Here is a 22580-nt window from a genome sequence, read left to right as displayed (position 1 = left end):
TTCCTCTGACCCTCGGTACTTCCTATGGTCCTACCATCCATTGTATATTCCCTTGCCTTGTTAGTCTTACCAAATGCATCACCTCACACTTCTCAGGATTAAATTCCATTTGCCACTGCTCTGCCCATCTTACCAGCCCATCTATATCGTACTGTAATCTAAGGCTTTCCCCTCACTATTTACGACACCAATTTTCATGTCATCTGCAATCTTACTGATCGTACCTCCTATATTCATGTCTAAATCATTAATGTACACAACAAACAGCAAGGGTCCCAGCACCGATCCCTGCGGTACACCACTGGTCACAGGCTTCCACTCGCAAAACAACCCTCAACCATCCCCCTCCTGCCACTAAACCAATTTTGGATCCAATTTTCCAAATTGCCCTGGATCCCATGGGTTCTTACCTTCTTAACCAATCTCCCATGCAGGACCTTATTAAAAGTCTTACTGAAGTCCATGTAGGCCACATCAACTGCCTTACCTTCATCTACACATCTAATCACCTCCTCGAAAAATTCAATCAAGTTTATTAGACACAATCTCCCCCCGAAAAAGCCATGCTGACTATCCCTGATTAATCCCTGCCTCTCCAAGTGGAGATTAATCCTGCCCCTCAGAATTTTTTTCCAATAGTTTCCCTACCACTGTTGTTAGACTCACTGGCCTATAATTACCTGGTTTATCCCTGCTATCCTTCTATCACATTCGCTGTCCTCCAGTCCTCTGGTACCTCTCCTGTGGCAGGAGAGGATTTGAAAATTTGTGTCAGAGCCCCTGCTATCTCCTCCCTTACCTCACATAGCAGCTAGGATACATCTCATTTGGGCCTAGGGATTTATCCACTTTTAAGCACACTAAAACAGCTAATACTTACTCCCTTTCAATGCTATTTTGTTCAAGTATATCACAATCCCCCTCCCTGATCTCTACACCTATATCGTTCTTCTCCGTGGTGAACACGGATGAAAAGTAATCATTTAAAATCTCACCTACGTCCTCCAGCTCCACACACACATTGCCACTTTGGTCCCTAATGTGCCCTACTCTTTCCCTGGTTATCCTCTTGCTCTCAATATACTTATAAAACACCTTGGGATTTTCCTTATCTTGCTCACCAGTGTTTTTTCATGTCCCCTCTTCACTCTCCTAATTTTTTTTTTTAAGTACCCCTCTACGCTTTCTATACTCTAGGGCCTCCACTGTTTACAGCGCTCTGAATCTGCCATTAGCCTTTTTTTTCCTTATCCAATCCTCTATAACCCTCGACTTCCAGGGTTCCCTGGACTTGTTGGACCTACCTTCACTTTAACGGGAACATGTTGGCCCTAAACTCTTACTATTTCCTTTTTGAATGTCTGGTGTAGACTTTCCTACAAGTAACTGCTCCCAGTCTACTTTGGCCAGATCCTGTTTTATCCTATTGAAATCAGTACCTCCAATTCAGTACTTTTATTTCCGGTCCCCTGTCCTTCTCCATAACTGCCTTAAATCTTAGAGCTATGGTCACTATCTCCGAAATGCTCCCCCACTGACACTTCTAACACTTGTCTGGCTTCATTCCCTAGGATTAGGTCCAGTACCGCCCCTTCTCTTGTAAGACTTTCTACGTGCTGGCTCAAAAAGCTCTCTTGTATGCACTTTAAGAATTCCGCCCCCTTTAAGCCTTTTGCACTAAGACTATCCCAGTTGATATTCGGGAAGTTAAAATCCCCTACTATTATTACCCAGGAGAAACTTAAAAGGAGGAGAGGGGGGTAGAGAGGCAAAAAGCTTCAGGGAGGAAATTCCAGAGCTTATGGCCTCAGCAGCTGAAGGCACAGCAGTCAATGGTGGAAGAGGAAAATCAAGAGGTGTGCAAAAAAGACATTGTTGTACATCATGTATGATTTCCTACTGGATTGCACGAAGGGAGCTTCACTCTGCATAAAGCTGCTGTTGTGCATTATATGGGACACTGGACCAGATAGCATGAAGGGACAAACAGGTCAATGCTTTAAGTCTTGAATCTCAACTGGCTGAAAAACCTTTTTTGAATAAATTGGGTCCGAGCCTCAGAATGGACACAGGACCCCAAAGAAGAGGGGAAACAAAGCATTGTGATAGATTTTTCCAAAATTAGGACAAAATAGATAAGAAAGCCAATATATCCTATTTTAATGGAAAACAAAAGTAAAATGTAAATAAAGTTCAAAGAGAAAAATAAGGAGGCATGAACAGGAGCAAAAAGCGATAATGGCACAAGTGTTTAATATCCATTTTGTGTGTATGTTTTAATAACAATGGTCAATTTATATGATATTATTAACTCTGCTTCTGATAATCGGAACAGCTCGATTTATTAGTGCACTATATTACGGCTTAAAAGTCAGAACATTAACCAAATATTTGAATAAAAGCAAAATACTGCAGATGCTGGAAATCATAAATAAAAACAGAAAGTGCTGGAAATACTCAGCAGGTCAGGCAGCATCGTGGAGAGAGAAGCAGAGTTAATGTTTCAGGTCAGTTCGGATGAAAGTCACAGACCTGAAACGTTAACTCTGCTTCTCTCTCCCCAAATACTGCCTGACCTGCTGAGTATTTCCAGCACTTTCTGTTTTTAAACCAACTATTTGAACTGGCATGAGAAGCCTTCTGTGATGCTAAAAGTGTTTACAACAGAAGAAATCTTCACAAATTTAATTTGGAACACCGGTCCACTGTCCAGCTTTCACATGGTTTCACTCCTTCGCATCCAAGCACAGCCAGAACATCTCCAGCAACAGCACTTCTTTCCAGCCCATACCATCAGCTCAGGAGTCCCCAGGATCTGTCCTTGATCTCCTTATCTACATGCCACTTCTTGGTGACATCATCCACAGACACAGGATCAGTTTTCACATTAAGCGGATGATACTCAGCTTTAACTCTCAACTCTTTGACTGGCTCACTGTTGGAGAGATATGTCCGATATGACTGAGTGTCTAGCTCAACACTGAAGAGCAAAGACATTGTTTCAGCCCCAACACAAACTTGGCTCTCATGGCATTGATTCCACTCCCCCAAACACAGAAGCTGGGTCAGGTAGTTTGCAACCTTGACATCCTGTTCAACCCCGAGTTGAACTTCAGACACGATAACCACCCAAAGGCTGTTTAATTCAAGCTATACAGGATCACCAACCTCGGCTCCTACCTCAGACTCTGCACCTTCCTGCATGGCTTCATCACCTCCAAATTCAATTACTTCACCACTTTCCTTGCTAACCTGCAACACTCCATAAACTCCCAACTTTTCTGTTCCAGGCCAAGTCCCATCCCTGTTATCTGGTACCCTCCCCATGCCTAAGATTAAAATCCTCACCCTATTCTTTGAGAAGTCCATAACCAGGGGACACAGATTTAGGGTAAGAGGTTTAGAGGGGAAATTCTTTCTCCCAGAGGGTGGTAAGGATCTGGAGTCACTGCCTGAAAGAGTGGTGGTGACAGAAGCCCTCAACGTTTTAAACAGTACTTGGCCACGCACGTGAAGTGCGATAATCTAGAAGATTATGGATCAAGAGCCGGAAAATGGGATTAGATTGGATGGCTACTTGTCAGTTGGCACAGACACGATGGGCCAAATGGCTTCCTTCTGTGCTGAAAATTTCTATGATCTTTAAATTCCTCCAGGAACTTTCACTACTCGATCTCTATCCTCGTCCAATCCTGTATCTCTCACCAAACTCTCCATTCCTGACTTCAGCAGTGATAAATAGGACACGGGGTTATCTAGCACATTGAACAGAACTCAAAATAACAGGATATAATACTGCACGTGTACAGGGTTCATCCCCATCTGGGGTTTTGTGCACATGCCTGGTCACAATATTACAGGAAGGACAAACACTAGTTGATCCTTCAAGTTAGGTACACTAACACGCACAATCATGAGCCTATCAGATCCGCCCCTGTATGACTTACTTCAAAAACACTTGGGGATTGGGGGTTCATGTGGCTGCAATCATTAAACGCTATTCCAGTGATCACCAACCTTTTCCTGAGTGAGAGCTACTTCTGTTAAAGGAAAAAAATGTGTTTACAACACCACCGATAGGTGGCGCACTACTTGCACATGTGCAAAGGACAAATGTCTGCAACATCTCAGGCAGCTGCCAGTAATAAAAGATGGCGCTGCTCAATTTGTCTCAACAGGCCCTTCCCCCTATAGTTGCTTCTCTTTGTGCAATGCCCCCACCCCCCGAACACACCCTTCGCATTCTACCTCGTTACCCCGCTCCCTCACTGCTCTATCCACCGCTCTCTGTTGGGCCCCACACTCACCTCTCGCACCCCCATCCCACTCGGGATTTGACGCTGGCACCCCTCAACCCTGCTCACTCTTCCTATTGTGACATCAGTACTTGGCGACGTCACGATGCATATGCACGGATTAATGCTGGCAGTATGATGTGAGCATCAGGAGCATTATGCGCGCTACTCAAAGGCTGACCCGAGTTACCAGTAGCTTGTGATCAATGTGTTGACGACCCCTGCCCGATTCCCATGAATATTTGCTTCCTGCAATCTTACATTCTCAATTTCACTTCCATTTACCAAGATTTTGCATACAATATGTATACGAGTTCTGTAATATGGTACAAAGTGATCCTTACCCTCTCTGGAGCTGGAGTCACTGCATTGTTTCAACTTGCATTCTTCAACAGTTTCATTGTTATTCACCATACTGTATAGACTGTTTTCCTAAAAACAGAAAAGGTGCTGTTGAATAAATTCTGGAGAACTAAGCAGCATCAGCTAATAAGGATGATGACTTGATTCGTAAGCTAAAGCCTAAGAACGAAGAAAGGTTAGATAGATAAAACACCAATTTTAATCATTAATGTCCCTGTACAAAAATACAGTAAGACTCCACTTTTCTACTGTTCCAATGGGTTAGTCATATTTTACCAATACTAGTTAATCTATCATGGTATTAATGAACAAGTTGTTTTTTTAATTTAAAAAACTGCCTGTCTCCCTTTTCCGGCATACCTCACACAAATTTGTCTCACATGGCATCAGCTGTGGCTCAGCAGCCATGCTCTCAGGACTTGACCACAAAATCTAGGTTGACACTCTAGTACAGCACTCAGGGAGTGCTACACTGTTGGAGGTGCTGTCTTTTGGATGAAACATTAAACCTCTCAGGTGGACATAAAAGGTCTCATAGCATTATTGCAAAGAGCAAGGGATTCTCCCTGGACTCCTGGCTGATAGTTATCCCTCAATCAACACATGCAAACAGATTATATGGTAATTATCTCACTGTTTGTGGGACATCGCTGTGTGCAAATTGGCTGCCTTGTTTCCTACTTTACAACAGTGACTACACTTCAAAAATACTTTGACTGTAAAGCGTTTTTGGTCATTCTGAGGTTGTGAAAAGTGCTATTATAAATGTAAGCCTATCTTTCTTTCCATCTCTCTCATCTCCAGGTTTTGCCCAATCGCAGGCCTTGTCCATTCTTCTCACTGGCCTTGCTCTTTTTCTGTATATATTCCAAGGCTTCCCTTGTTGCCCTTTCTTTAGCTCTGCCCCACATGAATCCTCATCTGTCCACCTGACCTTTTCCTTGTTCATTCTCTTTTTGTGACGTTCCCCATGTTTGATCACTGTTCTTTATGTCTTCCAATCTCTCTGCATACCATTCACACACACCTCACACTTCCTATATATTTCTCTAAATGCTTTTCCTCTAATTTCAGAGAAGTGAAGGGAGACTTGGTGGGGGTTGGTTGGCACAGGAGAGAGGGCCCATATAATCCATCTTCTGCTACAATATTGGGTACCAATACTGGCATGACTGAACTGTTGCAACATGCATGGATAACAGAAAAAGACTTGAAGAGCATGGTGAGCTAGGCCATCTGCTGGGACTTGGGCTGGACCTTGCAAGAATTAATAGGCATGAGGCTGAAGGCACTGTCAGTTTTTCCCAGCTGGTCAGCCGAAGTACAGAACTGCTGGATCTATGGTAAATGCGAGCAGCCTGCTCCTCTTCAACCCTCTCATCTATCTATGACAGGCCCTGGCACGTGCTAATTGCTGGCCTGTACACAGAAGAGGAGTAAGTACAGCAAAAGGCCAGCTTTTCTAAGGCCAGGTAGGGTGCTCCCACCATTTTGTACTCACTACAGTTGCCAACCTAATGTACCCAAACGTTAGGGAGACCAGCTCTAGAACTGGCCTAGAAGCCAACATGTATTGCAGAAGGGAAGTGGAGAGCAGGCACTGCTGTTTCATGTTCATTGCAGCTGAGTCAACTCCACGTTGGGACCACCCAGGAAGTTAGACAGAAGCAAGAGTCAGCAGGCAGCTTGTAGCTGGTAGGCTGGGAAAGAGCAGGAAAATTGGTTACCAGGACCGATCATATGTCTGGAAACGGACATACACTAGACTCTTTTCCTGACCAGATCCAAAAAAAGGAAATTGTTCCATAGGCTTGCAATTATTTTTTAAATTGAAATTCAGACACCACTGAAGCATTCCTCCCATCCATTGAAGGACAGGAAACGGAAACTGCAGCAGCAACCCCAACATTTCATGAACAAGATAACAACCATTCCAACATCACTCTCCCTCATTTGTACTAAAGGACAGGGAACCAAAACACTGCTATGGCATTCCCCTCCCTGCACAACTAACATTGCCTCACCTATATTAAGAAAGATTGACTTTCATTGATATAGTGCCCATCACAAACTCAGGACATTTTACATCCAATTAAATTTAAATCCAATTTGGGCGGCACAGTGGCGCAGTGGTTAGCACCGCAGCCTCACAGCTCCAGCGACCCGGGTTCAATTCTGGGTACTGCCTGTGTGGAGTTTGCAAGTTCTCCCTGTGTCTGCGTGGGTTTTTTCCGGGTGCTCCAGTTTCCTCCCACAGCCAAAAGACTTGCAGGTTGGTAGGTAAATTGGCCATTATAAATTGCCCCTAGTATAGGTAGGTGGCAGGGAAATATAGGGACAGGTGGGGATGCGGTAGAAATATGGGATTAGTGTACGATTAGTATAAATGGGTGGGTGATGGTCGGCACAGACTCGGTGGGCCGAAGGGCCTGTTTCAGTGCTGTATCTCTGAATAAATAAATGAAGTGAACTGAAGTATATAGCCACTACTGTAATGCAGGAAACCCCACAGCCAACTTACACACAACAAGCTCCCACAAAAAGCAATGCGTTAATGACCAAATAATCAGTTTTATTAATGTTCGTTGAGGGATAAATATTGGCCAGGACACCAGGGAGCATTCCCTGGTCATCTTTGTATAGTGACATCTTCTGTGTCCACATGACATGTCACACGGAATCTCTGTTTAAAGCCTCATCCAAAAGACGTCAAATTCCTGGATTGCAACTGGAGTACATAAAGATACTACAACAACACTCCAACTTCTGTCCTCTGGCCATTCCCTCAGAAAGAGAAACCTAATAGTACAGATTTGTAGTTTACCTGTCCACAGCAGTGCTTTGAACTGCAGGTGCAGGTTATCGGCCTCTCAACATCCTTGCGTTCGAAGACACGAACACGTGCGCAGGTCATCATACTCTCAAAATACCAGTACACTGGACCCTTCTCATCAGCCTTGAGTAAGCATTAAAATAAAAAGACACAAAATTTTCAAAAAGATTGACCATGCATCACAAAAATAATTTGCTCACCTACTATATGATTATTGAATGGCTGAAAATAACATACGCACATCACTGGCTCAGCCCTGAATATCTGGAGGACAATTTTTATGTCTGGTATATTCTAAGTGGAATTACAGAATGAAATTAATCAGTGTTTGTATTTCAACATATTCCTGGAATAATTTTGCAGTTTTTACTTTTGAGGAGCAATACTGCTTTGGCCTTCAAAAGGAATAAATATAAGGTTAGCAGACACTGCTTCTAAGAAGGTGGCAGTGGAAGAGGCTCTCAGAGCCACATGCAGCAACTGCAAAGCACTTTGCTCACCAGGCAAAACGCACACTTCAGCATTTACTAATAGAACTGTGACCCTATAATTAGATAGCCAATAGGTTCATGAATGGGAGTAAAAACAGAAAAGTGCTGGAAATACGCAGGTCAGGCAGCATCTGTGGAGAGAGAAGCAGAGTTAACGTTTCAGGTCTGTGACCTTTCATCACCACATCCTGAGATCTACACTCAGTGCCATTCGCCGCCACATGTACATACTTGACCTCTCTCTCCAGATGCACCCCCTCACCTTATCTCAAAGCTGTTCTGCTCGGCAGTTTCATTTCACCCTTTGTCTTATCTAACTCTGCTTCTCTCTCCATAGATGCTGCCTTACCTACTGAGTATTTCCAGCACTTTGTTTTTATCTCAGATTTCCAGCATCTGCAGTGTTTTGCTTTTATTTCATGAATGGGAGGGTCGGCCAACCTAACTTTCTGGTTTTCTTTGAGGGTTCGACAGAGGAGCTTAATAGGGGTATTGCCATTGGATTTAGTGTACTTGGATTTCAGAAAGCACTTTGACATCGTTCATGTGGAAAGGCTGGTACTGAAAATAAAAAAGCTTTAATTAGTGGAAATATTTTACAATGGATACGTAATTGGTTGACAAACAAAATCCACACATGATGGTACAGGGACTGTCATCAGCCTGGGAGAAGGTTACCAGTGGGGTGCTACAGGAAACTATGCTGAAATCTCTTTTGTTCATTACCTTTGTAAATTATCTGGAGTCAAGAGTCACAAGCAGAATAGCTAAATCTTCAGGTGATGCAAAGCTAATGAACGTGGGAGACTGCAAAGCTGAACAGGGTAAGTTACAAGAGGATTTGGATATGATTGGAAATTGGGTAGACAGGTGGCAGATGAAATTCAATGTAGAAAAATACTGCAAAAACTGCATTATGAATACAAATAGAACATTTTTCTTTAAACAGAACATTTTTGATATCACAGGAGATAGAACTGAAGTCCTAGAAAACCACTACACAGATTTTTCCATTTTGTGTTGTTAGTGGATGTATTGAGTAACTAATATAGTTACTACTATTAGAGTCTTAGCAAAAGGTTGCCATTTTTCATTAATCATGCAATCAATCAGGATGTCTGCAGGTGCGACTTCAATATTTGACTGCTGCTCCCACCCCAACTGAGATTGCTCCTGCAAATCAACAGGATTCCGTCTCTACACACTTCAAGGATCGCAGTTTGCAGGGCTAATATGGTGTTAATTAAATCTTCACCACATCTGCTTATATCCTTTAAATGGTCCATGGGATCAGGGTAAACTAAGGAAACACAAACAAACTTCTGTGCCCAGAAAAAGTAAAGACCATCAGCCTCCTGAATTACACCATCTCTACCCTCAAACACAGAGGAGATGATGGCTAACAGGTCTACCTCTAGATTGACCCAACTCCTAAAAGATTCCCTGAACTAACTCTTCTACAAGACAGCATCTGCTACCATGTTGCTAACCCACACATTTGTATTGTCAATGTAGGGACTGCACTGGTGCAGTGTCCAGAAGCAGGAGTGAAAATAAAAGCATCTGCCTTGGTGGTGCTCCCTATCACAAAGATAAGTGCATCACTTGTGCTCATAGAACAAAATTCCAGGTGCCCTATTGATGATAAATACACAACATCAGCGAGTCTTGAAAGTCTTAACAGCTTAGGCGAATTTCAAATGGGTGGAAAAAGTTATGTTGTGTACAAAAGGCAAACAGATTGCCAAACAGCACTGCTAATTCTGAATGTACATTTCTTGGAGGTATTTTACATAATTTCCATTTGCTTACCTCAGAGGGCTTTGGTGAACTGGCAGGAGTCGATAACACTGTGTGCACTTCAATAGAGTCAGGTTCCTTTGGACTAAGTGGAGATTGCGGTTGGGATAAAGAGGAGCATTTGTTGGTGTGACAGGATTTCAAGTGAGGTGCAGTGTAGACTGGCTCAGGGTCCACCTCCCCCTCCTGCCGAACCCACAGAGGATATGAACGTATGGATTGCTCTGGTTCCGGGATTGCTGCAGGGAAAAGAAAAAAACTGAAGACAGTATTTACCTTCACCACCGCCCCCATGAGCACACCAGTTGAGTATTCATAATGTTCAGGTGCGCAGACATTTGTTAAGGGTTTTCCTCATATTTTAATGCTATGGGAATTTTGCAGGGTCTGGAAGTTTCTCTGTTACAAATTAATAGTCGCCATCCCCACTTTATCAGAAGATTGACATTCAAGCAATAAATGCACATTACATGTATTTCAACAGGTCCGATGGTCAAAGTCTGGAATTATGTAGGTCCCGATTCCCCTGTTGCTTCCTCCCCTCCACCCTACCCAAAACTCCAGAATGCACTCAGACCTGTGGAAATTTCTTTAAACTTCTGCGATCTTTCTCTTTCATTTAATATACCATGTATACAATAGTCATCATGTCATACTGTTTTTCTTTCAATCATAAGAACAAACCAAATACATATTTCAAATATCTTGCCCACCTTGGAAACCAATTTAAAATCTATTAAAGTTTATGTTGTTAAAGCAATATTTTAATAGATCAAAAATAATGGAAAAACAAAAATATTTACATATATAATATATACAGCAGTGCTGTGATTAATATTCATTTTGCCTGTCAGCAATTAACTTTTAGATGATGTCTGGAAAGCATGAGCCATTCAAAATGTTTAATGGAAGGGTTAAGATAGAAAGGAAGAACTTTCACAGTGGTCTCATTGACTGTCTAAGGACACTGGGGGAACTCCCTGTTCTTCCTCGAATAATACTACGAGATCTTTAGCACCCACCTTGATCATTAGAAAGGGAAGATGAGACTTCAGTTTAACATCGTGTCAAAAGGACGGCACCTCCAACAATGCAGCACTCCCTCAGTACTGCAGTGAAAAATTATACAAGCCATGGCCCACAGTAGTTTACAAGCTCATGGCCCATGAGTTCATTTCACAGTTCATGCTCCTAATATTCTTTGTACATTTGTGCACAATGCAGACTTTCAGCCTCACTCTGTATATTTCCAGGACATCCTGCTCCCTGATTTGGTAGATTTATATCAATTTAGGAGTAGTCATTTTCACCATTCAGGAAGCAACATTTACCAATCTTGCAGCCCTAGGAAGGGTAAAGCTGAAGCTTCAAAGCATATCAACTTTGTGGTGGACACCAGATAATGATATAATACGTGATGGGAAACACAAAGCTGACAATAGCAACAGCAGAAAACAGGGAGGAAAAAAGGCAACACTGCAAGCAACACAGTGTGAGAAATAGTCAGGTCAGTAGGTGGCAAAGAAGCAGACAAGACTAGGCCAGGAAGTCAAAAACAAAAAGGTAAGTGAGGTATAGATTCTAGTATATGGCCAGATTTTTTTTTTTAAGCATTAAGGGACTCTTAGTATATTGGGGAAGGGACACGATATCATGAATGAAGGAGCTGGTGAAGAAGAAGCAAGCCTTGATGTAACATTGTGTAGTAGTATTCTTTTAACTCATGGAGGCCAGGATTCTGGGCCTTTGGAATCCTTGCAGGTAGGAGTGGGGAGAACTGGACCCATGAGGTGAATGCCTTTATTGCACTGCTTGTGAACCAACAGAAGTGAGAATGTTTCCTCCCACACCACCACCATGCCCATCCCTCCCAATCAGATGTCAGACTATCTGACATTCACTCCCTGGTTGCTTTCCTGTCTGAAAGGCATCCAAGCCTGTCACTCTGGCTGGCTGTCTGACTGGAAAACTTTTAATCTAAAAGACGTTCAGCAATCAATTTCGCCACAGCATCCGGAAAATCATACTTCCAGGTTTCCTATCTGAAAATCTCCTTCAGACCCCTACCAATCTTTCCAGCCCCAAGAAAAAAATCATGGTCTTAACAGTAGTAATATGAACTGCCTCCATTGTCATAATGCCATTGGCCACTAAACAAAAGAAAATCATAGATCTTTTGGCATGTGCAGATAATTCAACTGGAAGAATTATAAAATGCACGTATTTATTTTGAATTCTGTTTATATCTTTGTTTATTAAGAGCTCACTGCAAAGTATTAAAAAGAATCAATTTTCGTTTCAGAATAGTTTGTCAGAGATCCAAGCTATTTTATTACAACTGCTGCAACTGTGTACTGTGCAGAATGAATGTCATACAACAGATGACTGAGAGATCAGGCAAGTAAATCTGAAGGAACGTGCACTGTGTTAATGGACTAGCATTTTCAACTTCTACGCAGTTACCAAAACTACTTCCCGCATTATATAATTTATGCGGCAAGTACTAACCATATTCAACCACTTTCTTCTTTTTTCTCTTTTTGGTTCTTGGTTTCCACTCATCGTCTTCTGCCAGTGCATCATAGAATATCAGATCCTCCCGCAATGCCTTGTTCAGCTGCCTTCTGCGTCTCCCAAATGTCTTCAGCACCAACACCTCGCGTTTCGGGCACTTGCAGCTGAACATGCACTCTGGCTTGCGGCAATGCGTAGGCGGCTGCTTCATGTGTGACAGACTGGAACAGATGCAGCCTAAGCGGCAGAACTCATTCTTACACATCGGTGCCCGCTTAGGTATCACCCGCCGCTTTCTTGATGGAAGTGTTCCCTGGGAGATGGTGAAGGAAAATGCATCTTTATTACTAACAAAATCCAATAATAAATCCGTCAACTCAACTTAGGCCAGCATAAACTTCATCATAAGGGAAGCATTATCAGTACTCCTATAGAAAAGAAAGTAATCTGCTTAAGAGCTCCCCATTTTTCTGTTTGTCTTGTGAGATTAGTTAGCAAAAACCTAATGCAATCTCCTGCAGCACTACAACCTCGATATCCTTCGACTGCCCTGCACAATTCTCCAGCTGACTTTCAACGACAGCATAAACATCTTGCACGCGCTTCTCAACACTTACCTCACCATTTAATCTGTCAGTGGAGAACAAAACAACAGCAATAGCAGCTGGAATTTGACCAACTGTTCTTGTGTAAATGTAATTTGGAAAATAACCAATTACAAGGCATAAAGTAACCTATCAGAAAGCAGGAAAACCATGAGACAATAGATATTGAAAAAGTTGGAAAATCAATATTTTTTTTAAATTGTACTTTTCCATGACATCTTCAGAGGAACGGGAGTCTGAAAAAATTACAGAGTCTAACAAGTCAGCAAAAAGTGAATGTACATGCTTCCATGTTTACTGTAAGGCACCAAGCTCTTCAAAAGAGCAGTGTGACCTAATTTCTCCCACTCAGGAGGCCTATTCTTTGGTGTGCTCAGGTTGAACAAGTGTGAAAGTTAGCACATTCTATAATTAAAATGTCATTAAAGCAAAGCAGACGACTAGTTTTGCTTTAACCAAAAAAACTTCCAATATAATTAGCATTTGAAAGTCAGTTAAGACATTCTCTCTTTTTGTCCTAACTACGCTTAACATGATCAACAACTATTATAGTGGGTGCACTGCAGTGTTAATTAAAGATAGAGGTTAAACGTCTTGAGCTTTGCATTCTTTTAGCCCTTTATCAACACATTTCCCCAGTTTCCTTCTTCAATATAAAACAGAACTGGTACCTGTGCTGTTAGTAGGGTAATAAGAGATGCCTCTGCTCGTTCTTCTGTAATATAAGTCCTCGGCTTCCCATCCCAGAGGGCGCCATTCTCCAGATTAATCAACTTTATCTCCTTTTTGGATAGCCCAGGGGGTCTCATGAGCACAGAGCACAGGGGTAAACTGGAATTAGCTGGTGACTTTGTTGCTGTTGAGGTTGGTTTTGCACTGCTTGCAGACTTCTGCTCTTTGCAGGCCAAGTTGGACCCCATTACTTTCCCACTCTGTTTGGTAGCTTTGGAAACACAGCCAACTGAAATGGGCTGTGGGGAAATTGTAGCTCGATTGGATGAGTGAGACCCTCCAAGGGTGGCTTCGGGCGCCCGGTGTTTTAATACACTATCCAATGTCCGGACATAACTGGAACTTTTGGTGGGCATCTTATACACAACTTTTGATATTTTGCTAATACATAGATCAGCCCGCTGTTTGATGACTTTCTCTTCATTTTCAAGGTATTCATCCAGTTTGTCACTTAGGAAGGCAGAGCGATTTTTCATGAAGCTTTCCAGACTGGTACCTGGAACAATCCCCAAAGCACAAAGTATCAGTTCATTTGCCACTGCTGTTGAGTCCAAAGAAACTTTCATTGACTGAAATTAGAGTACTTCAATGAGTACCCCCTCCTCACCACAGCCACTTGATGGTAGGTGTGCAACTCTTAACATGCCTACCGTCATATACTGAACCAAGTTGCTTTGGGAAAGCTAGCTTTGATTTTGAATGACAAAGTTTACATGAATTAAAAAAACCCTTAGTTATCAACATGTTTCTGAGGCACTCTGCTCAAGAGATGCAATGATATAATCTACTGAAAGAATAAAGGCCACAGACTAAACATTGCAATCCTTCTTCTATGGCAAACTCCTGCTGTTATGCTCATATAATGAAATACAAACGTTATGGCCTGGATCAATCCCAGGACCTGACTGGCAAGGTTCAAGGCTCCCTTGACGCTGCGCCTCATTGCTGCGGAGCCCCCGAGTCACAAAGAGCAACAGGCAGCTCGTTGTCAAAGAGCTCTAGATGAGTGGGTCACTGCAGGTGTTGCAGCGACTATCAGGTAAGTGAGGACAAGGAAATCGGGTTGGAAGGTAGGGGGAAGAGAAAAAAAGAGGGAATGCTAGCCATCAGGCAGGGGAGAAACTTAGCAAGATCAGGGTGGAGGAGTGTTGGGGTAGGGCAGTACGATGGCTGACAGTGGTGCGTGTTCTTTGAATGTGGGATAGTAAGGTCATTTTGGGAATAGTATTTAAAACTTTATTGCATGGTCTCTAACGTGCTTCGAATAAATCATTTGTCCCTGACAGAACCTGCCCGGTCTTTCCACTGATTTCAAATGGAGTGGAAGAAAAAATCAGGTGGCTTCTACATGGGATGGGATGAACTACTCCACGTGGTCATCAGCTGAATGTTACCCCCATTAATTTTATACGGTCACGAGAAAGCAACTATTTATGAACTTACTTGCTTCAGTCTGTTTGGATGCAGATGCCCCTGACTGCTGTACAAGTTTTTGCTTCCAGCCCTTCAGCTTTGTAAAATCATTTGTTTTTCCTGTTCTGGAAACAAAGGGAATTTCTTCTTCTGCAGAATGTTCATAAAAACAATTAGAGGAGACCACACCAACTGCAACTACACAACAATTTCAAATCTAAAAGCTTGTGCATCAGCAATAGCCACTTACAAGACTGGGAGTAGGGAGAAGTAAAGTTTAAAAATAAGGCCTTATTGCTGATCTATTTGCTTGTTATTTTAAGAATCTGGGTTTACAGCTGGTTTGAAACAACTGCTGTAAGGACCAAGATTCTTCCAGAGAAAAGCATTCTATTTCTAAAAGCAGGGAAAGGGGAGAATAATCTCTTTCTGTGAGTCTTTTGTAAAAAAAAACAGAAGTTATCTGAACAAGCTGAGGATGAGAAACAATAATCCAAGGCTAAGTCAACTCGCACACTGGATTAGAGGGAGCACTGGAGTGGACTGAGGGCAGACAGCTAATCCAGTAACTGCGCTGTGGATGGCATCCCTGAGTTGGGGGGTAGGGAAGGGAGAAGATGAAGAAATTACTTTTAGGCAAAGAAAGGGAACTTAACCAGAACAAAAGGGGGTTATAATTCCTGGTGACTAAATATGCTTGAGATCTTTGCTTGGATAAACATAGAGAATCATAACTTATGGTTATTTTCGTATGTCCAAACGGAGCGCACAAGTAACCTGCCCTTGGACATCTACTAATGTGGCTAAAAATAACCAACAGGGGCTCTCCCTCCAACTGTGCCACTCCAAATCTCCTGGCCTCTGCTTGATATCTCCTCAGAACAGCATATCATGGAAGATGAAACGTGTGGGAAACAGAACTGGTTTAGCTTGCTTCGTGCCAATTGTACTTGGTTATATAGTTCTTTCATTGAAAACGCTAACCACCTAGTTTTGAATTATAGACTTTTATTACCAAGTTTTAGTCACGTATTTTATTTATCACAAATTGTGAAAAATGTTGCTTTCCATATTTCATTATAGTCTTTTCCAGATTTTTTTTTTTTTAATTTGTGTTTCAAAATTGTTGTCACTGTGTCCTTTCTCTCAAAACTCAGAAATCCACAATTAACTAGCACTTAAATGAAAACTAAGAAATTAGCTGCATTTCAATTTCTAACATCTATTCTAAAAATGGTTGGGCCTACTAATCAGTTTGATTTCAGTCTTGTCTCTGAATTTTAATTATAATCTTCAGAAAGAATTTAGTCCAAATTTTCATAGTCATTGATGGAAATGTAATTTTGAGTCAAGATCATTTCCAGCGATAAAGTCAATACTGATATGGAGGGCGAAGAACTGAATGTGGGCTCTATTAGTCCAGGGTGCCAAATATTTTTGTTGAATGCACAGACATGTAACAGATTATTTCCTACTAAATTAGCTGCTTGCTCACCTAGAGGCCCCTGGACAGTTTGACTGGAAGGAGAGCATAAGGTGTCTCTCCAAGCAGGTCTAATGACTCCTGCTGATGTGGGCAGTATTACCGCTCCTAAGTGTTTCAGGTTTAGGCTGACTGTTGACATCAGGGAACTCGGCTTAACACCAGCTGTAGGGGGAATACATTCAGTTAATCAGACATAAAGCTTTGCAAATAATACTCTAACCAGCATAAAAACAGGTTGTGGCTCATGTTCTCCCTTTTGTCTAGATTATATTACATTACAATACTGCGATTTGTAGAATAACCACATGAAATAGATCAAATCAAACTAAGAATCAAGGCAATTTAGACATATCTCAAACCACTTTGATATGTTTTTAACATTTTTCACTGACGAGCATATTGGCACAATCTTTCATGCAATGTTATTTATACAAGTAACATTCACCTGTTTTAAGTGATGGGTGCAAAATAACTCTGGGGTCTAAATGAGTCAAGTCCTTGATCAGCTGCTCTTCCAGTCGTTCAATTTTCTCCTCATCACTTTCTTGGGGAACTTCAAGAATGTGAAGTCACATAACACAATTATTTTCAATAAGCATGATAGTACAGACAGAAAAAAGAATCAGAGAAAATGCAGCAGAACTAAAATCCAAATTTGATTTCCTCACTAAATCACTTAAAATCTCAGCCTGCACACTCCCAAGCAGATGTCTTAATTTAGACTGAGTAGAGAACATTAATATAAAATTAATATGCTCCAAAAAAACTTGAAACAAGGAGGAATCTCCCACCCTCCTAATGGATATGTGAAAGTAGACACTCAGCTGAAGCACTAACATCCTGCTAAATAACATGTTTAAAAAGAGAGCTGTTTGAATAGTTGGTTAGGAAAGGGACTGAAGGTTATAGGGATAAATAAGGATAGATAATTAAATTCAGTGTGGACTCAAATGTTGACAAGCTGCTGTGACCTTGCAAGTGTTGTATAAGACAAGTTAGCCTGACGTTTAATGCAGAATCCAAAGTTAGACAAATACTTTGCAGACCTGCTTCATTTACCATTGAGAAACAGAAAAAGTTCAAAATACCTTTCCCCAGGATATTAATAATTTGGCAGAGACAATGATAGTGCAACTGATGTGTGATCTGCAGAAGAAATAAGACTGATGAGCTAAATGGCCTTTCCTGTTCCATGTTATGTTCCTATTTATCCATCTCTGTGAGGAATGTATTATGTCTTTGTGCCTCATATTACTGCCTGTATCTGATGTTGAAATCCTTTCTTAAACTCACATCATACAGCTCTCACAGCAGCACAAAGTTCTGTTGAACATTCTCCCAGAGATTGTTTCAGATTTACATGTTGATTTTGCACATTTCTACCACTGAATTATAAATTGCACATAGTTCTCGTCATGATCCTGTTGGGTTTTTTTCAGGAAATATGAGGTGTGCCTTTAAGGCTGTAAGAGGTCACTACTTCTTTAAGGCAGTAAGCTTCAGAAGTTACCAAGTAAAGGTGCATCTTGGTTGCCCTGGATACAACCATTCAAGACAGAGAACAGGACATACAATGTTGCCGTTTAACTTTGAAACTAGCTGAAAAAAAAACTGGCTTTGCAGAGATAGTTGAGAGACAGTCTGTTCTGAGAGACACAGCTGTGCCAGCCTGTACTGAAGGAAAGATCTTTCAGTCAATTTAAACTGAAGGAAACAAATTTAAACTGTTTATTTCTACCTTTCAAAATTCTAAAAGTTAAGCCAGATTGATTCTTTTGAAAGTGGTTACGAATTGTTTATCTGCTATGGTCATCACTGGAAAGAAGGGTCTGAAGCTGCAAATGTTGAACTGAATTATGAATGGCCTATCGATGAAGAACTGTTTTTCTTTCCTCATCGGACCCTGGAAGATTGCGAGTGGACTTTGAATCAGAGGACTGTTCGTCAGGAAGCATAAATCTGCAAAGACTATACTGTTATTTCTATTTTTATTTAAGATATTGGTTTATCTTAGTAGTGTTTAAGATTGTGGGGTTTTTTTCTATTAACAGTTAATTGTTAATATCTAAAGATATCTGGTTTGGTTCGCCTCATTCAGAGTCTACTAGATTGTTCAATTTGGCTGCTGCTTTCTTTGATTTGGGAAAGCTTAAAGATATAAGTTATGCGACCGGTGGAGTGACGGGACTGAATTGACACTGTGTTGCTCCCACCGCAATCAGAATCATATCTTGATTGAGGGCTTTGTCTTGAGCGGTTGTGTCCTAACACTCTTCAAAAGGAACAGAAAGCTTCTGGTACAAACAGAAACTTGGGTAAATACCATACCGAGAAACTTCTAATTGGGATTTGTGTGTGGCTGATGGCATCACAGCTTAGCGCACAAGGAAAAGGAGACATTGTGTGGTTGGTACCTGTCTGATGGATGGGATCACTTGGGTCCTCTGATTCCTGCTCAACCAGGTGGGACTGCAGGGCATCCTGTACAAATATCAATCCAAATAGTTAAGTGAGATAACAAAACTATTTGGAACTACACACAAAGGCACGTCAGTCACCAAACCCTGGTTTAAAAAGACATAGAAGTTACAAAATGTCGATTGGAGGGAAAACAAACAGTTCTGATTGAACCACCCTTTTCATAACCCTCATCCAACAGTTAAAGTACACTGTGACATGTTTGAGCTCTAAAGCAAACACCAAAGTTTACTCTAAGTCTCTCTGTCAAGTTCCCTTGCTTTCTCCTTCGAAGTCATCTCTCAGATTCCACTGCTCGTTCCCCCTGCCTCATACCCAAGCTGGTGTTGCCATTTTAATGGCCCAGATTGTTACGGTCAGCACCAAACGAATGGCGCTTGCCATTCAGTATGTGTACATTTGCCCACAGAATTTATATGGGTTTTTACACTGTGATTTGTGGTTTTCAGACAGTTAAAGAACTACGGCATTCTCTACAGGAGATCTGAGGTCAGCATCGCCTCAATCAATCAGACTGAAGAATCCTTACTAAGGCACACAGTCTAAACCAGAATATGCACATGAGAATATTTAATTCAATGTAAAATCACATACGGACAGCAAAATAAAGAGAAGGAAAGAAAAATATGATGGAGAGATAAGAGAGACAGAAAAAAGTGAGCAAACTAATTTTTTTTTAAAAAACCTGCATTTATACAGCGCCTTTCACAACCTCAGGAAGTCCGAAAGTGCTTTACGGCCAACCAAGTACTTCTGAAAGTAATGTAGAGAATGCAGCAACCAACCACGGCATAGCAAGCTGAACAGATAACTTTCTTAGTGATGCTGACTGAGGGATAAATATTGGCCACGACATCAGGGATAATTCTCCTGTTCTTCTTCAAAACAATGCTATGGGATCTTTTACATTCACCTGCGAGGGCAGACAGGGCCTCCAACAATAATCAAAATCTAAAGGAACGAGACTCGACTAAATTTCGAGTGCCCAAGAGTGTGTTTGACAATAACTAAGACTTATCTCACTGCTAAAAATCCACTTATACTTGAATGAACAAGCCCTAACTTTTTCCGGTGTGCTTACGTGTAACTAATGGGCAAGTAACACAACTTCATGCCCTCATCTAGTCGAATGCCGAGCCTATTAGCGAGGTGTCGGTGTCGCAAAGCTTCTGGAGGAGCAGGGCAACTCGGACAGCAACTTCCCGACATTCACATTTAACTGCACATTTGTAAACGCCAGAAGTTGTTGCCTGATTTAATCCTTAATAATGGTGAGCACTGTCAGCCTCACTGTTATTACCACAAAATCTGGGCAATTATCTTTCACACCCAAGTCGACAAACAAAACACAAAAGTAGATTTAGCGATTCTCCAATGGAGATGCCAGCTTGAAGAAAAATGGATCTGAGAGGGGGTTACAATACTTATTCTTAATCCTAAGCAAACTGTTAGTGCAGATCTGTGCTGAGGTATGGGATCAAAAAGTTAACTTTATACACCAGACGTAACCTCTCAGTACTGAAACAGAGTTTCAAATTTAGTCCTGAATTAAGTTTGTTAGTTTGCTCTCTGGATTTCCAATGAGAGCAAGTCTACCAATCTTGGACAAGTCATAAGTGTTGGGAATGAGAAGGGAAGAGAAAAAGGGTATTCCAGAGAAAGCATCTGAACAGAAGAGTGCACAGCCAGTTAAGGAGTGATGGACAGGATCCTTAGGCCAGCCAACTCAATTCCCAGCTAATACTTTTTTTTTCAAAAAACAACCTTTACTGGAAACACAAATAACTTCCTTGCAATAACCTCATCCCACCTTCTCCAGTTTATGACATGTTACATTATATATGTTTGGCTTTCCTTCTAACTCAACATATAAAAAGGAGAAGTGCCATTCTAAGGGCATAAATTTCTTTCTGGACATTGCCCTTAAATTACTTTTTCCCTTTTTTGGAAGCATTTCATATTTTATTTATAAGTAGAAGTCAATTAAATGAGGAATAACACTGTTAAACAAATTAGTATTGCTTACCAACAAGTTGATCAAGCAAATTTTTATAAAACACATCTGGGTGCATTGGGAACAGTCTTCCTAGTCATTAGTTCAACCACAAATGGTGAAAAATAGTCACCACAAAATCCCTTTTAAGACTGTACTAAAAGCACAATGCAAGCTTAGTCTTCACCTGATATACAAGATTTCATTCTGTGTTAGTTTATTCAAAACGAGCCAGCATGGGTGAGCCAAAAGTTCATGCATGAAACACAGAAAAATGATAAGCTCTACGTCAACCAAGGGGAAATGCTAGGAGGAGCAGTTATCCCCTAAAAGCAGCAATGGTCTCAGGGACCACTATAAATTTGTCAAACTTGACTTGCCTTTGACAAATCCATGCTGGTCATCATTGATTAACCTATGCATTTCTAAATGCTTACTTCTTTATTAAAGATTATAAAAAATTGAGTTGGGAGATGTAATACACAGAGGTTGGAAACTCTGTATAGAAAAAAAATGGTCCAAACCCTTTAAAAATAGTTTGTAGGTGAACAAGCACCACAGTTAACATATTCCCATGAAGAAATTTGAACAGATATGAATAGACCTTTCACCTAATGTCATAGAAAACAACATAAGGTACAATATTAGAATGCGACCTTCAATTAAGCTGTATTGAGGCAAGCCGCATGGTTCCTGAATGTGGCCAAAACCTTGAAAAGGTAAACATCTCATTTTCATTACCAGTTTTTATCATTGCTTACTTAGCCACATACAAAGCTTGAATAGAAGAGCAAGAATGAGATATTTAAATACAAAAGATGGAATTTTCAGAGACCCAAACCCACAGATGATAAATTACAGTAATTGACCTGCAATTTTCTGATAAACCAGTTACTATATTCCAGATTTCATTGTGGCATTTGTTCGATTCCATTCAGGGATTTATTGAGTAGATGTTTAATGTGCTAGCCGCTAATAGATTTTTGATGCCTGCTGAAAGTGCAAAAGGAATTGTTCATCAAGTTGTCACTTGTAGTGAAGCTGTAACGAACCAGCAGGGTACTCAGATGACAGGTGTCATGAGGGAGGCGAGGACAGTACCCACCTCCCAGATGTATTGCCTTACTCCCTTACTCAGGTGTTAGCTGTGGTTCAGTTGCAGCACTCTCAAGTCCCACTCCTGAGACTTCACCATAAAGTCTATACTGACACTTCAATAGTTTCAGATCAGACGTTAAACATAATCAGCCCTCTCAGATAAGTGCAAAAGATCCCCTCATACTGTTTGAAGAGGAGCAGGATAGTTCTTCCCGGTGTCCTGGTCAATATTTATCCCTTAAACAAGATTGGGCTAGAAATTGGGGCACACCATTTTCGAGTGCGGGAATCATAATTCATGGCCTGCCTATGCCTGTTGAACTGCAGGTAGGCAGCATTAAAATGTGGTTCTCATTTACCTGATTGTAGTGTGGAGCCAAGCACCCCTGCGCTGCTCGATGCCTGAGCACTCAGCAGGGAACCAAGCAGCAACTGCTGATAGCACATGAACAAGTTCTGCCTTAGAGGACTCAGATGAG

At 41.3% G+C, this 22580-nt stretch overlaps 1 protein-coding gene across 2 annotated transcripts in view; it reads right to left on the bottom strand.

Moving 5' to 3' along the window:
• Positions 1-22580, bottom strand: part of mgaa (MAX dimerization protein MGA a) — a 123091-nt gene that overhangs the window by 80250 nt on the left and 20261 nt on the right. For both annotated transcript variants that reach the window (XM_068039614.1, XM_068039615.1), the window contains exons 4-12: positions 18947-19013; positions 16978-17085; positions 16542-16694; positions 15077-15196; positions 13573-14129; positions 12291-12609; positions 9795-10021; positions 7483-7614; positions 4640-4727 (exon numbers count right to left, since the gene is read on the bottom strand). In XM_068039614.1, coding sequence (XP_067895715.1) covers positions 4640-4727; positions 7483-7614; positions 9795-10021; positions 12291-12609; positions 13573-14129; positions 15077-15196; positions 16542-16694; positions 16978-17085; positions 18947-19013 — 1771 coding nt within the window. The remainder of the gene's footprint in view (positions 1-4639; positions 4728-7482; positions 7615-9794; positions 10022-12290; positions 12610-13572; positions 14130-15076; positions 15197-16541; positions 16695-16977; positions 17086-18946; positions 19014-22580) is intronic.

This window comes from Heterodontus francisci, chromosome 9 (genome assembly GCF_036365525.1).
Source record: "Heterodontus francisci isolate sHetFra1 chromosome 9, sHetFra1.hap1, whole genome shotgun sequence".
Taxonomy (NCBI): Eukaryota; Metazoa; Chordata; class Chondrichthyes; order Heterodontiformes; family Heterodontidae; genus Heterodontus; species Heterodontus francisci.
The sequence above is the reverse complement of the archived record's forward strand: the minus strand, read 5'-3'. Positions and strand labels throughout refer to the sequence as shown.